Source organism: Periplaneta americana, chromosome 10 (assembly GCF_040183065.1).
Source record: "Periplaneta americana isolate PAMFEO1 chromosome 10, P.americana_PAMFEO1_priV1, whole genome shotgun sequence".
Lineage (NCBI taxonomy): Eukaryota > Metazoa > Arthropoda > Insecta > Blattodea > Blattidae > Periplaneta > Periplaneta americana.
The window spans coordinates 145,479,890-145,497,853 of record NC_091126.1 but is presented as its reverse complement, the minus strand read 5'-3'; the positions used below and the strand labels follow the sequence as shown (position 1 = coordinate 145,497,853).

Here is a 17,964-nt window from a genome sequence, read left to right as displayed (position 1 = left end):
CATGCTATGAAATGTCTCATATAAAACAATTTATTGTTATCTCGAAAAAGAAGCAAAATCGAACAAAAGTGTATTAAACTTTTTGTTTTAAATATCTCAAATAATAACCCCCTTAAATTAATAACATTACTTAGGTTCACTCTGTATAACAGACACACACACACACATATATATACTGTGTATGTATGTATGTATATATATATATATACACACACACACAGTGCTATAGTTGGGCCGAACGCAATTCCAGTAAAACAGTATTTGGGTTCCACAGTTACAGTATAAATAATACAGGCAAAAACTGACAAAGCAATTTGGGGCTTCTGAAATAGCAGAGTTCCATTAATTTTTTTCAACCACAGCATACATACATACATACATACATACATACATACATACATACATACATACATACATACATACATACATACATACATACACTTAAATGTATCGACTTGGGTCGGAATCGAACCCGCAACCTCGGGCACAGAAGACCATCACTCTAGCGACTGCGCCACACAGGCCGACGTTAAAATGAATACAAGCCATGTAATATAACATATGACAATAGAAACAGAAGTTGATTATTTAACGACGCTGTATCAACTACTAGGTTATTTAGCGTCGATGAGATTGGTGATAGCGAGATATATGGCGAGATGAGGCCGAGGATTCGCCTTAGATTACCTTGCATTTACATTATGGTTGGGGAAAACCTCGGAAAAACCCAACCAGGTAATCAACCCAAGCGGGGATCGAACTCGCACCCGAACGCAACTTCAGACCGGCAGGAAAACGCCTTGACCGACTGAGCCATGCCGGTGGCTCGTAGAAACAGAATCATCACAACAATAGTTCACAGACTACAAATATACCCAAATATTCTACACACACAATATGAACTAATGTTAAAGTGTATACAAATAAATTTAACAGAGAAAATCTAGGTAGGCTGTATCAGAGAGACAGTCCAAGTTTTATCCGTGAATACGTCCGTTAGAATGGCATGCTTAATATAAGGTATCCATTGCTTATAAGTTCGCTCCCATTTGTGCTGCATATCCCTTGACATAATGAATTCTCTCTTCACTCGCGAAATCTTCCAATTTCATTTTTCGACTGCTTATTGTTGCTCAATTGAAACTGTAGCCTCGTTCCTTACGAAAATTTTCACAACATTACAAACGTTCTATCGCTTCATATTCTTGGGTTACGCCACGGTCTAGTATATACAGTCACGAAGTTTGAGTTGTGAGGGTGCTAGGAGCAATAGACTGTGCCGGTACTGTTTCGCATTGTCTGTAATGAGGCGATATTATCGATCCTAGTGGTTAGCAAATATTTATGGATGCATATTTACTACGTGTTGAGCTTCGTGACTGTATATACTAGACTGTGATTACACTGCCTCGGCTGCCACACGGCCCGCCAATTTGTGCCTCAACTGAAGGTTCTAATTTAAAAAATCACTGTCACTTTTTTCCGTTTCTGAGATATTTGAGGATTGATATTTCAAAATGTTCCTGAAATGTTGTAGGTAATATTTTAAATAGGCTACAATATAAGTTATGTACTACCTCTTTGTCTTGGATTTGGTGCGAATTTTACTTAACTAATGTTTATACAGTGCGATCAAGAAGTCTCTCCGCAGTGCTTGTGTAACCGAGAATCCACTAGGCTGAGAATTCAAGTGTATTTGGTAGAGAATTCAAGTGGTAGCACTGGCCGCTAAGCATATGATGGACTGGAGGTGTGAGGTTGTCAAACCAGAATGAAAGGAGTGCCAACTTTCTACATGGTTGTATTCTAGGGTTACTAGAACTAACAGAGCTGCGGAGGGACTTCTCTATCGCTCTGTATTACAAATAATTTAAAATAGACTTAGGGATTTTTCGATTTTACTAGATGTTATAAGTAGGGCCGTGACATCGGTATATTTGTATTAGTTTGAGGTGAACATACGACGCCGGACAGAATGTAGTCGACGTTTCAAGTACAGGCAGCGGAAGCGAATTTGATACATGTTTAAGCAAGCACGTTCCTTGTTTTGTATGGGATTATTGCGTATTATAAATTCAAGACAATACAATTATTATATATAAGGATTAATATCGGAAAGGTCTAAGATGCTGGTGAGGTTGAGAAATCATACTTAAATTGTCACAAATGTGGTAAAATATAAACCTGAAAAGTTTTTTTTTTTATATTTAGAGTTTTGCATTACCGTTTTAGAATACCGAATAGGTTTGGCGTGCAATTTTGCTTTCCCTGTGTTTTTAACTGTTACATTAATTTATTTATATCTATGCTGTACCCCTTTCTTTTAGTTGGTTATTTAACGACGCTGTATCAACTACTAGGTTATTTAGCGACGATGAGATTGGTAATAGCGAGATGGTATTTGGTGAGATGAGGCCGAGGATTCGCCATAGATTACCTGGTATTCACCTTACGGTTGGAAAAAACCTCGGAAAAACCCAACCAGGTAATCAGCCCAAACGGGGATCGAACCCGCGCCCGAGCGCAATTCAGACCGTCAAGCAAGCACCTTAACCGACTGAGCCACGCCGGTGGCTTTTGTACCTTACTTTTCTTGCATGTTGTTCACCTAATTTCGGTTCCTGCTGCAATAAGCAACATTCATTTTCAAAGTTTAAAATGAAAATGACTGCCGAGTGTCGGATAGTATAACCTTATATGCGGAAAAACTGAGTTCTACATCGGCTGAAACCAAGGGAGCATATATAAAATATTTCACATCATCCATTTCTACAGTTTACAATAATCACACTTGTCACCTGACAAAACTCTTGCAATTTTGCATAATGTATTGTTCATTTTGGCACACAACTTTTTGCTTATATCATCATACGCCATATACGTTTTCGGCATTCCAAAACTGTAATGCAAAACTCTAAATATTAAAAAAAAAAAAATCTTTTCAGGTTTATGTTTCACCACATTTGTGACAATGTAAGTATGATTTCCAACAATTATTCACAACCTCAAAATTTTAGACCTTTCCTATGTTAATTGTATTGTCTTGATTTTACAATACGCAATAATCGTATACAAAACATGGAACGTTCTTGCTTAGGTGTGTGTCAAATTCGCTTCCGCTGCCTGTACTTGAAACATTCTATTCGGCGTCGTATGTTCACCTTCAAACTAATACAAATATACGGTTGTCACGGCCCTAGTTATAAGATATATTTTGTTAATATTTTATACGATAACATAAAATAAAATGTTTTAAAAGAACGCATTTTAAATGCTTAGCAAATGTATCATTTACAGGATATGAAATACCACCATTCTATTTTCTCTACTTCTGGACCTCTAGTGTCCTTAGCTGTTTCTTGCAACATATTGTAGAACGGTCTCTGTTCCGGGTATATACTGTAACAAATGACGTATGTCTTTTAATTTTGTCGACTTGATGGGAAGAAGTCTTTCTCCATAACATAATGTAGGTTTGTCTGTGGTCAGTCGTCTCATTCCTTTCCGGTACAAAGTTAACGACATGTTGAAAGGGTCCGTCATTGTATCTCTTTATGTTTGTTGGTGTTTCGAACGTCGTAAACTTGACTTCCCTGCAACTTGCCATCCCTAGTATGGATGATTTTATATACAGTACGTATAATATACTCTCTTGTAATCGAGTATTTCCACCAAACGATTACCATTCTTAAGCCACTCATTTTTTCGAAGGCTATGTTCAAGAAATACTAGGTAGGCTACATCAAAAGGGTTTGATGCACTTTTTCAAAAAATTTACGTTGTACTCTGGATTGTACACTTTTTCTGTTTTTCAGTAGTTTCTCGTCAATTGCTGCAAAATCTTTACCTCTTGGCATCATGGAATGTCCAAGGATGGAATAGAAATCAGAAATATTTTGGAAGACAGTTTTTGTATGGTGAAAATCGCATGACTTTCCGAAATATCTCTGTTTGTTAGTTAAGTGTCAGTTTATTGGCACATTTGAATCCACAAGAACATGCGTATAGTTTGCTGTACATGACTACAGTAGTTCCGATAGTCAGCTTAACTATTTTTTATTACCCGTACTCTGCCGTGTATCAGGATTCGAGCTTCGCTCTTTTTTTTTCCTTTCTTAGGCCTATGTTCAAATTCTACTACACCCGAAGAATGAGCTCGGATTTTTAGTCCTTCAGCACAGGAAGATTATCAACTGTCTGAATATCTTCACTATAAACTGGCATATTATGTGAGAGCCATGAAGTTTTTTTTTTCTCTCTCTCTCGCTGTTATTTATACTCGCTTTATCATCTCTGGTCATATCGTGAGTTAATCTTCCGTGTGAAATCCGAAGGCCTGTGCACTATAGTTGAGATTGGTTCTATTGTTGTGAACTAGATGGCGACTGCATATGTATTACTGATTTGTTATGAATATGATTTCGGTGATGAATGACGCCGGTGATATTCAGGGATGTTGTGGCCCGAATTTCCTGGCATTTGCCTAACGGTTGAGGGGGAAAAAACTGAAAAAACTTCAACCAGGAGATTTAACCTGACCGGGAATCGAACCCGGGCTCTCTGCGTAAGAGACCAGCATGCTGACCCCCACACCACAGAGATAGTCCGTAAAGTTTTTATGAATAACAAATGTAATATTTTTATTTTTCTTGATCTGAGCCTCTAGTATCCACTCATTCCAAGATGAAGAAAAATCAACTTTCGACTCTTTTTCCATGCCTGGAAATACAAAACTGATGTACAGTATTTCAGTTCGCATATATAAGGCCACTACGCAATAAACTTAAACCGAAATATATTTACTAACAGACAAAAGCCGATACTCGCCAACTATTTCATTATTTGTAATCAGTTTATTGTCGAAGAAACGCAGTAAACCCTGCAGTATCTTGTACACAACAATACAAAATTCAGAACACACTAAGTTTCAGCAGCCGGCTTAAATAAAACAAAACTGGGGGAAACTGACAGGAAGTCAGCTATAGCATCATGATCGACAATTCTGCAGCATAACAGTAGAGTTCAATACCAAAGGGATCATTTCATGTTAAAACACTTTGATATGGACCTAGTAATTTCTGATATTTGTTTGCAGGATTCACTGAACTTGGTGATTTTTTAAATATAAATGTACAAACGACAACCTGGAAGCAAGTTTCAAATAGACTACTTAGGGGATTTTGTAAGGATAGAATTTATACAGTGAAAAGATAGCATGAAAAGACCTACAATTCAGTATAAATCAAAATTTTAATGAAAAATGGAGTTACGGGGTTCTTAAATTGGACCCTCCAAATGCACCCTTCCGAATACCGCTAGATGACGTCAGATGTCCCAAATCAAGGTCACGTTGGATACATTGAATCTTTGTCGATCGTCGTTTATTTCACTGAAATATCTTCCTTCATTCATTCATTCATTTATAGTGTTACGCCCAAGGGCAGGTCTTTCACTACAAACCCAGCATTCTCCAGTCTTTCCCATTTTCTGCCTTCCTCTTTGTCTTCGCATATGATCCATATATCTTAATGTCGTCTATCATCTGATATCTTCTTCTGCCCCGAACTCTTCTCCCGTTCACCATTCCTTCCAGTGCATCCTTCAGAAGGCAGTTTCTTCTCCACCAGTGACCCAGCCAAGTCCTTTTCCTCTTCCTGATTAGTTTCAACACCATTCTTTCATCATCCACTCTTTCCAAAACAGCTTCGTTTCTTATTCTGTCCGTCCACTTCACACGCTCCATCCTTCTCCATATCCACATTTCAAATGTTTCTAGTCGCTTCTCTTCACTTCGTCGTAATGTCCATGTTTCTGCCTCATACAATGCTACACTCCACACAAAGCACGTCATTAGTCTCTGCCTTAGTTCTTTCTCCAGAGGTCTGCAGAAGATGCTCCGTTTTCTATTTGGAATGTCTTCAAGTTCAGAAATTATATGTGCGACAAAACCCGCCTGTAAATGTGTTTTAAAATTCCACAGAGTATTTAATATATTAATGTATATATCTTAAAAAAATTATGGTTTATATAACGACGCTCGCAACTGCAGAGATTATAGCAGCGTCGCCGGTGTGCCGGAATTTTGTCCCACAGGAGTCCTTTTATATACCAGTAAATCTACTCAGATGAGCCTGCCATCGACCTGGGCCGGGATCGAACCCGCAACCTGGAGCACAGAAGGTCAGCGCTATACCGACTACGCTACCGAGGCCGACTGTATACACCTTGATCGCATGATCATCCCAAATTCAAACTTGGAAGATAGGTAATACATTAAATGATATATCAAATATATTTTTGAAAGAAAATTATGAGTCGCATTTTTTCTCTTCATTTTTCTAAATTACGTTGCATGATCTTGAAAAGTTAAACAAAATTTACAGGTCATATATCATTTGAAAGTTCACTTCATGAGCTTTCCAATGACACCTCTCCCACAACTGTAACTTTAGTGGTCTTGAAAATAGGCCTATAATACTTTTAAAACTGGTCAATGCATCAAATTTTGACATATTCAATTTTAAAAGAACTAGTAACTAAACAAATTTAAAAACCACTACATTCTATACACATTTACATCTACTAAATGTGGAATAAGTTTTGTTAACATAAAAAATACAAAGTTTGAGAATTGCACTTCTTTCTGATGATTTGAAACGGAATGAACCAAGTAAAATATGAGTCCAGCAGAATTATCCAGCCCTCTTTTTTGGTTATAGTTTAGCTTTGTAAGATGGGTGGGATACTGTATTATTTATAATCACTATATATTATGCCTGGGTGGAAATAAATATGTAAACAGTTAATTTACTGAAGAAATCATACTTCCTTTGATATGAACTAAAATCAAAACACACATCAAGTATAAAATGAAGACAGAATACAGCAATAAGTGGTGAGATATAGTGTATTCCATATTTTTACCTATCTTAAAGACACGCCTATTTCCTTCAAAAATACTACTTAAAATTTGAGGCGTCTTATGTGTGAAGACTCACCATACAGTCAACAAGAGTGTTCCAAGATTCATTTCTTGCGACCCAAGTTAGCTAAAAGTGATTACCTTAAGCGGATGGGACAGAAATAAATCTACGGTACATTAACCTCACTTTGCACTTGCTTTGCTTTCAATAGAAGGTTGTTTGTTGTGAATGATGACACGCGTTGTTAAGTACGGCATAGTAAATCTACATACAACGTCATCTGTACATGATGAGTTTTGCATATAGTGCAGTATTTGAATTGAAAGTTGTGAAATACGCAAAGAAAAAAGCAATAGGGCAGTATGAAAGCAACTCGGACCCTCCAACTTAATAAAATTAGTCTCACACATACACATACTTTCTCACACAGATACGTTTTTTGAACAATTCTGTTATGCTATGAATGATATGAAGACGATAATGTCAGCGAAATGAGTCTAAGGTCCAGCGCCGAATGTTACCCAATATTTGCGCTTAATGGGTTGAGGGAAAACCCCGGAAAACTTCAACCAGTTAACTTGTCCCAACCAGGATTTGAACCCAAGCCCAATTACTCCACAGCAGCGAACATAGTACAGCAATATGCACGAAATTTTTGTTATTATTAGCAATAATCACGAAATGTGATAGACACTTATTTATGACAGTAAGTTTTTCTCGAATTTTCCCGAAAATTGGCTGTTCCTGCGAAAAATATTCATTTCTGGGATCAAAACAAAAAGTGGCATTTTAATCTTTTTATTAGATTATTTTACGACGCTATATCAACATCTTAGGTTATTTAGCGTCTGAATGAGATGGTGATAATGCCGGTGATATGAGTCCGGGGTCCAGCACCGATAGTAACCCAGCATTCCTCATATTGAATTGAGGGAAAACCCCGGAAAAACTTCAAGCAGGTAACTTTCCCCAACCGGGAATCGAACCCGGGCCACCTGCTTTCGCGGCCAGACGCGCTAACCGTTACTCCATAGGTGTGGAGTTAAAATCAATTTTAAAAGATTGCGGTATATTAGGTGTAACGCTACAAAGCCGAAGATGCGGGGTCGAGTCCCGATGGGGTCGTGCATATTTTCAATTAATCCAGTTCTTCCGGCCACACTATAGCCTTGGGATTTATTCAGCCTCTAACAGAAATAAGTACTAGGGGCATTTCTTTGGGGGGTAAAACCGGCGGCCACGTAGCACTGACATCCCTACTGCCGTTAATGCGGATTGTCTGTGAAGATGGAAGCCTTGAACTCCTGCCACACTCTGGGCTGATTTGTCGTGTAATGGACCTTTGCAATGCATCAGTTTTAAAGATACCATCTGAAAAATAATAGGGAGTCAAATAATCAAAATTATTATTTGGGAAGTGGCTGGGCTGTCAGGCTCTTTCCTGAAAATATTTCCTGTAAGGAACTGGAATTCTTCGTAACATTATACAACTATTGAAAATAATTTGAAAAAAAAAAAAAGGCCAAGTTGAGTAACTGTCATATGATTTCCTATGTTTCGACGACCCTGCAGCAAAACCACCCTGACGGACAGTACTGGACTACTTATTTAATTTATTTCTTCACTTAACACAAGGAACAGAACTTCAAAATTTTTTCAACCTATTTCAATTTCAACCTCATTTTTAATTCAAATAAATACCTATTATTTTTACTGAAATTTATTATATTTTATGCTCGACCATGCCGAAATGTAGTAATTATACACCTGGTTGCAGTCCTTTAATGCATGTCATTAAAGTACACCTACTCATTAAAGTACAGGTGTTCAGCCAATGACAACTCAGCTTACAGGTGTTCAGCCAATGACAAGTCAGCTTTGTACCGTTATAAAACCGCAAGTATCGATTATTCTCGGATATGCAATCGAAAGAGAATTAGCGAAAAGTCACGGAGGCTGGAAATCCAATACTGTCGTAGAAGGTTATGTTCTGTTACTATAACAATTAGCGTTAATTGTAAATAATATTCAAATAAATTCAATTTGTCATCTCGTTTTTCAATGTCGTATTTAATAATCAAGGTTATATCAAGTTTAACGGGATTACATCAAGGTCAATGACATTATTGTTCCTCGGAAAAAATCAATACTTTCGCGTCTGCGCACATCTCACAATTCACGACCTAGAACAAGGTCACTTCCGGTCTTGTCAGATACAAATAAAATGTATACATCTGAATAATTTCAAGTTAGAAATATGGTCGAGCATAAAAAGTCGTATGAAACTCGCCTATAATGGTAATTAAGAAGCTCGTATGAAAATTATGAAACTCGCTTGCGCTCGTTTAATAAACATCCATACTCGCTTCTTAATTACTATCATTATAGGCTCGTTACATAATGTACTATTATGTATGTTACTCCAGGATACAGTGACTCGTAGATGCAGAATACGAACAAAATTCTCACAATAGTTCAAAACAAATCACTGCAGAGACAGCATGTCCAAAGTCACATTTCCGATATAACTGATGCTGAAATGTCTTATTAGTTTGCTTGCATACTTTCTCCAATAAAAAAAAATGAAAGCAGATATTTATGGATGGCGAAATTAAGAAAATCATGAGCTAAAAATTCGAAAAGTAATCAAAATGGCATCCTAAATAAACGTGCTCATGTTCCAAAAAAAAAAATACAATTGAAGCGTTGGGCCGAATAACAGTCTATGTTACAATCTGCTGTGCAGGAGGAAGAGAAACGTTACATCGTAATTCCGCTCATAAATTTACTATCGGACGGGCATTATAGACCGTTATTCCATCAATATGTTTTGTACACTAAGCGGAGTATACGATTGTATGTTACTGAAAGTCATATTACACATCATAGAAGTTTGTAACATTTTTAACTCCACAGAAATGCTACTGGGGAATACAAACAGTTTTATACAATTAGAATATTATGAAATATATAAAATCAATAAAAAGGTTAAATTATGAACAAAATGATTATGACATTTATTTTTAAATGTTATATATTAATATGAATTAACACCATGTAATGTATTAAAGTTACACTAAATGTCATATTATGAATGAACGTACAATATTGATCAAATAATAACACTATTATTAGAAAATAACTGCGGTATTGAGATGTAGGGACACCATTAAATTATTGCAACAAACGAATAAAGAAAATTAAATATCACAGTTGAGAAATTGTTGGGGGAGGAATTTGAACCCCTGTCCTGAATATTCAATATCCACCCCAACAGATGGTATATCTGTTAAATATAAATTTTATTAATAATGAAGACAATAACAATCACAGTTTTCAAATGCTGACTGTAAGAGAGTAATAAATTTAAACAGCTCCTATCTGATATCAAGAACAAGCTGTGAACACATCTTACAAGAATTTCCACAAATCTGTTCCTGAAACGAAATACCGTATCTTGATAAAATTCTAAGATAAACTATAGTGGAAAAAAATAACATAGACCAACTCACACTAGGTAAAGTGTAAATTAAAATTGGGGAATGTTTCGCACTAACTTGCGACTTCGTCTTGTTGTATACTCAAGATCACTATCTCTCAGGGGCTTTCGTGACACATCTTTTCACTTACTAATATTGTCTGGATCATTCTTTTCTTTAGATTTATTTAGTCAGTCAATATTTACCGTAGAAATTGTCACTGTCTTGCATTCGTCCATTTTACGTAGATCAACCGAAACCTGATACACAGAGTTCAAGTACCCAGTATTAGTAAAGAAAACAAACTCCCGTGCAATAACTCCCCGTACGATGTAAACAACTCGATGCTACAAGTGACTAGTGACATAGACCGTTGTTCCAACCAAGAAATTCATGGTTGTAACTAATGTAGAAGTGCCTCTGATACAGATATTGCAAAACAATTTTTGTGACAGCTGTGTAAGACTGTACAGAGAATTATTCCATTAAAAAGTCGATTTTGGAAAATTGTAACCTAGACCATTATTCGGGCCAACGCTTCAATTGAAGACCTCCCCGGAAAAAGTATGTAACATCAGATTCTTGAAAGTGTTATGTAGGTGGTAAAAGTAATTTTAAAGCATTTATTTATATCAATAAATTATTGCGTTCAATGGCTGAATAAACTTGTATCCTAGTTTAGTCAAATGATTGTGATAATACACATAAATTTAACGAAATATCCCCCTGAAATTATTTTCCTTTCTCCTGAAACACGAATTACAGTTTTGTTGGTTACCACTCAGAGGAGGTTTTCAGCTGTGTAACTTGTGTGGCTGAAAATATGACAAGCAAAGAAGTTCGTGCATTATGAAAATGTTACTTTTCAGAAACATCTCCGTCACAAAAATTTAGACTAATGCAGACAGTGAGGGAAAAAGATATACAAAAATCGGTGTCCATTATTTCCAACAAAATGTCGTAATTTACTAGTAAATTTTCTATTCCATGGCTAATACTGATCACGTTACGGAAAAATGTCACCTGAAAACCTGTGGTAAGTTCAAGCGCATATCTCTTAATGTTGCTGTGGATGTAAACACATTTTTTTTTCAATGAGAATTTATTATGTTTGTTTTATCTTCTCTAGTTCTACAATTTCGATTGTCTTTGTGTGCGTATTTTTATTTTCTTCTTACAATAATTTTGAACGGATTTATGTTCGTATTACTTCACTATATTTCTTTTATTTTACAACTAACATCAGTTACGGACTACATTAAAACCTGGCTTACTGTTGCTCTGAGTGATTAATAAAGAATATCTGCACGTACTATTTTTGAAGATTTGAGTTTCTTAGCTACAATGCTTTTACGCTGGCAATGTAAAAGAAAATGTTTTTGAAAATAAAAGTGGTATTTTTAACATAGAACTGTTTTAAGTAATATTCCATTATTTATAGCCATTTTTCCGCGAAGATACACATATGAAAATCTTGACATTATTTTAGAAGTTATGAATTCCCTTGGGTGAACTTTGTAGGTTATCTTAAAAATGGATAAAATGTAATTATCAAAGGCAGAGAGAGAGAGAGAGAGAGAGTGTTCACCACGCACTGATGCAGAACATTAAGTTAACACTTTGAATGAAATTATTTATGCCCCACGTTACACTTCCCTCAAATGGTAGGGAAATATGTAACCCTCACAGAGACTTTTAACTAGCAGGCCTACATTATGTATAACCTTTACATTTGACGGGGGAAAAAAATACTGATAATTTACGTCAATTAAAAACGTCCCAAAATACGATCTCTCGAATATGGATAACCCTAGTCTTACAGCATTTCATTTATCAGAGTATTCTATGTAAGGCAGAGATAAAGGTTCCCTTTGGACGCCATGAAGGCATATGAGGCATGCAGTTATAGCTCCATGCTTTCATGACCTCGGCACTAGAATGAGGTGGTTTGTACAGAACGACGTTCCGACTGCTGGAGTTACGAGGTTTTGGAATAACAGCGACGAATAAACTTTCCCAATCAACACAATGCAAATAAAGCAATCCGCTCTTCATTTGCTTATACGTCTGTTGAGGATGCATGTAGTCCCTGTCCGTAGCCTCTAGCCAGAACAGTATATGAGTTCAGAGAATAAGCAGTGCGGCACTGAGACTGTTAATTATGGCATAAGTTTATATATTGTCACATCATGTCCTAAAGAAGTAGAGGATTACTACTCGTGTCTAATGGAAAAACAGATGTTTCTCAGTATAATTATAAATTGAGTCTTCTTCACCCCTTGATTAAAAATTAGGAACATTTTTCAACAATAATTTATAACAGAGTGTCCAATATCTTACTTACTTACAAATGGCTTTTAAGGAACCCGCAGGTTCATTGCCGCCCCCACATAAGCCCGCCATCGGTCCCTATCCTGTGCAAGATTAATCCAGCCTCTATCATCTTATCTCACTTCCCTCAAATCCATTTCAATATTATGCTCCCATCTATGTCTCGGCCTCCCTAAAGGTCTTTTTCCCTCCGGTCTCCCAACTAACACTCTATATGCATTTCTGGATTCGCCCATATGTGCTACATGCCCTGCCCATCCCAAACGTCTCGATTTAATGTTCCTAATTATCTCAGGTGAAGAATATAATACGTGCAGTTCTGTGTTGTGTAACTTTCTCCCTCTTAGCCCCAAATATTTTCCTAAGCATCTTATTCTCAAACACTCTTAATCTCTGTCCCTCTCTCCAAGTGAGAATCCAAGTTTCACACCCATACAGAGCAACCGGTAATATAACTGTTTCATAATTCTAGTTTTCGAATATTTTGACAGCAGACTAGATGACAAAAGCTTCTCAACCGAATAACAACATGCATTTCTCATATTTATTCTGCGTGTAATTTCCTCCCGAGTGTCATTTAAATTTGTTACTGTTGCTCCAAGATATTTGAATTTTTCCACCTCTTCGAAGGATAAATCTCCAATTTTTATGTTTCCATTTCGTACAATATTCTGGTCATGAGACATAATCATATACTTTGTCTTTTCGGGATTTACTTCCAAAACTATCGCTTTATTTGCTTCAAGTAAAAATTCAATATTTTCCGTAATCGTTTGTGGATTTTCTCCTAACAAATTCACGTCATCCGCGTAGACAAGAAGCTGATGTAACCCGTTCAATTCCAAACCCTGTCTGTTACCCTGAACATTCTTAATGGCATATTCTAGAGCAAAGTTAAAAAGTAAAAGTGATAGTGCATCTCCTTGCTTTAGCTCGCAGCAAATTGGAAAAACATCAGATAGAAACTGGCCTATACGGACTCTACTGTAAGTTTCACTGAGACACATTTTAATTAATTGAACTAGTTTCTTGGGAATATCAAATTCAATAAGAATATCATATAAAACTTCTCTCTTAACCGAGTCATATGCCTTTTTGAAACCAGAAAAATATTCCCATAAAGTACAGCTTTTCGGTATCACTGTAAATATCCTGTAGATTACTGTCTGCTTTCCAAGTAGTCCAAACAAATATTTGGTAAGTATTAGGAGGTATTAACCCGTAAGTAAATTTTTATATTTATAATGCGAAGTTGTAACTATAAGTAGTAAATAATAATAATAATAATAATAATAATAATAATAATAATAATAATAATAATAATAATGATATTAGGCCTATTATTATTATTATTATTATTCGGTGCTTTAACAATTATATTTTACGGACAATTGCACACGTTGTTGTACTTAAACTTAGTCAAATATAAACACAAATGAATGTAATCTAAGAATTCAGATGACGATTGAATAGGATTTTACCGTGACTCACATGCCGACCACTTAAGTGTCAAATATGAGTGCATTTATCTGTTTTCCAATTTACGAACTCTAACGAAATGGACTTAGTAACATCAAAGTGCAGAGGTTAAAGTGTTTGGGACATGTATACAGAATGTCTGACGAAAGAATGCCAAGAAAAGCATTGCATGGTAAACCAGGAGGCAGAAAATTTAGAAGAAGATGGATTGATGTTGTGGAGATCTGGAAAGGGTGGGAATAAAGAGATGAAGAAGACAAATAGAGGACAGAATTTCCTGGAAAGACATATATAGGGCGACCAAGATTCTACAGGAACTGTCGCGCCACAATGTGTGTTTATCTGTTTTCCGATATGTTTATCCTATTGTTAACGTATGGATTTTTTTCCTCAGTAACACACTGGGCCGGAATTTTGTAATTAAATACTGCATGTCCACGTGTAGAAAAAAATCATCATAATGTAATGTTCTTGCAACTCTGTCTAATAACTCCGCTTACCTTGCATATACGAATCTGTGACAGGTTAGGTTTGGTTACTTTTAGATTTTCATTATGCCTTGCTCATACGATGAACTGTATCTCCACAATTTCTCCAAAATCTCTTATAAATTTAACTATTTTCTCTTCCGAAATCAGTGGAACTACCTCAGTGATAGTTTCATGTGTTATAAATACGATTTTATTTCCTAATTTTGGCAAACCTGGAATGCACAATGCAATATTGGCTAATTACAATTACTAGTTGTCTAGTCAACACCTGTACAAAGACAGGTCTGAACCTCACAAGTGATACCAACAAGGCACCAATTATGAGGCAACTAAGCCAGGAGATAATGGGTTAGGGTTGCCAGTTCATTTCGTCTTCAATTGCACACAATGTCGATTAGCTACATAATACACTAATCAGACTTCAAATGCATACAAACAATTATTCTTCCTCTGACACTCGTGAATTGAGATGTACTGCCTGATAAGAGATGTACTTATCAGCCAGAACCTCAATCAGAGGCACAATAAATATTTACTAAAATTTCATTTCCGTTCTTAAACATATCGGCTAGGTTTATTATCAGTATGTTCGCGAGGTCAGTCAGTAGTCCTACTTGCCCTTGCTTTATGTCCCATTTCTACTGAAATTTCTTGTAACACAAACATAAACCTTAAAACTGGAATTACTGTACTTTCGCTTATTACTTTCATATAGCGTGAAAATAATATTACAGGCAATCTGTCTAAAGACAAACTCCTCAAGCAAGAGATGCATGTGACAATCAGTCAAATGTTTACCATGTTAAAATACATCACATTCAGTTTGAAAATGTATAATATTCATATGGTTCTCTCGCAGTGTACGTAAACTGTGATGCGATCCTGCTCAGGATATTTTTAACTACCAGTATAAAACGTTTGGATCATTAAGCTACAGAATATGTTTGTTTACCTTGTGAATCAGAACTGTTCGTCAGCGACACATGTTCATGCCAGAAAGGGTAATGATGTAACGAAATTAACAGGAGAAATGAAGTAGCCTACACGATCAAAGAATAAATCTCAATTACAGAAAAAGAATATAAAATAATTACACAATTCTTTTCAGGTAGGTATCCAAGCACACTATTAACAGACACAATGAATGTTTTCTCAATATTAAATCTAAAATTAACCTATTCTTTAAAATGTACACATTGTTACATAATTTTAATTTAATTGTACGTACAATAAAAAAATATGTACCGCTTATTCAAATTTACGAAAGTGTGTTTTCCGCATCTGCATTAGGCCTGCAGACTTCAGGTGTATTATACGAACGTCACACACTTTTCAATACTGACAAACTTCAACTCTAACCAATTTACGACGGCCTGTCCAATACTCGAAGTTAGAAACTGCCTACAGGATAAGTTCTCAAAAATAAATTAAGTTTAGAGTGTAATGTTCCATAACCAGCAATTGTATCCTGAAGTACCATTATGGAAACTGGGAACTACCTACGTGCCTTCACGAATACGAATACTGTCATTTACAGTATTCATTCATGGCTCACGTTCAAACTAGGTTCCACTTGAAAGTCGCAAAATATTTGTTAGGTACGTAGTAACATCGCTTCGTTTAACATGTAAACTAAACATAATTCTTACAACACGTTATTTCCACGTGTTTTAAATCAATGCAACAACACAACACAATCTTCACGAAGGAAGGATGGCTTCGCTGTGAGAGTAAACAAATGTTTCAAGTGTTTTAAATCAATTGTTAACATTCTTATGTTAGTCTTACATTAACAGTACTCATATAATCAAATAAAGTACTTACAGCAACAAATTGTTCTTGCAATTCAGCGCGTTCATCCGGATTCATATTGACAACACTACCACCCAACGACGCCATTTTTAATATTACGGAAGTGACGGAACAACAGAAAACTATACCTGACATATCACGTGATGCTCCGTGTTGGCGCAAAGAAATTTGAATTTCTCTTCTAATGTCATGTATATTACAACAAAAAACAAAAAAAAAAAAAATGTGGGTACAAAATCATAAAACTAATTCGTTTGATATTACGAATCACAAAATGAATGGTTATTTCTTGTAATATGAAAGTTACATCAACCACAAGACTCTGCATAGTTCCTAATAATTTCTGGACAGGGCAGAAATTGTCTAAAGCAATATTTATTTACTTACTTCCTTACTTACTTACCTACTTACGGCTTTTAAGGAACCCGGAGGTTCATTGCCGCCCTCACATACAGTAAGCCCGCCACAGTTCCCTATCCTGAGCAAGATTAATCCAGTCCCTACCATCATATCTCATCTCCCTCAAATCCATTTCAACATTATCCTCCCATCTACATCTCGGCTCCCCAAAGGTCTTTTTCCCTCCTGCCTCCCAACTAACACTTTATATGCAGTTCTGGATTCACCCATACGTCCTACATGCCCTGCCCATCTCGAACGTCTGGATTTAATGTTCCTAATTATGTCAGGTGATGAATACAATGCGTGCAGTTCTGCTTTGTGTAACTTTCTCCATTCTCCTGTAACTTCATCCCTCCTAGCCCCAAATATTTTCCTAACAAACTTATTCTTAAATACCCTTAATCTCTCTAAAGCAATATTAGGGAACAATAATAATAATGACCATGATATAAGAATAATTCATTTTTATTTGCGATTTAGTTTATAGTAACTTTTTCAATCTGTATACTTATTACTGGGGCATACGGATCCTGGTACTATAATTTTGCCTTAACACGGACAAAAGAAATCATAGTTGATCTAGGCTTATAGCTACTCGGCCATTATATTCCTATAACCCTATATAAACAAATCATAATATTACATTCTTTTCTCCTCTGCCACTAAACAGCGCTCATGAACGTGACGCTCCTACAATTACCGTCCTACGTATAAAAACTGAAATCCAGATAAGAAAAATATACAGGTAACAAACATCTGATGCGAAATGTGCGGCTGTGATACGTAACGTGATTTGTCATCTTATCGCAGAGCGGAAACACTCTACGTGCGTTCGGTACAGTCTGTTAAAATGGAAATTAGTTTCAGTTACTATGAAGACAGGCATTGAATTCTATAATGCATTTTTATAATACCTTGTTGATCATTAGTCCGATTTTTCCACATAAGAGCGATGTGGAGGTAAATAAACATTTCATAATTATATGAAAATTGTAGTACGCAGTCGTCTTAATGATGATGCCTCTGCAGGATCTACTTACGCTACAC

General features: G+C 36.0%; 1 protein-coding gene across 1 annotated transcript in view; it reads right to left on the bottom strand.

Moving 5' to 3' along the window:
* Nucleotides 1–16,613, bottom strand: part of Fim (plastin-2 Fim) — a 193,844-nt gene extending 177,231 nt beyond the window's left edge. The window contains exon 1 of the mRNA XM_069838215.1: nt 16,528–16,613. Coding sequence (XP_069694316.1) covers nt 16,528–16,602 — 75 coding nt within the window. The 5' untranslated portion in view covers nt 16,603–16,613. The remainder of the gene's footprint in view (nt 1–16,527) is intronic.
* Between the last annotated feature and the right edge of the window lie 1,351 nt (nt 16,614–17,964).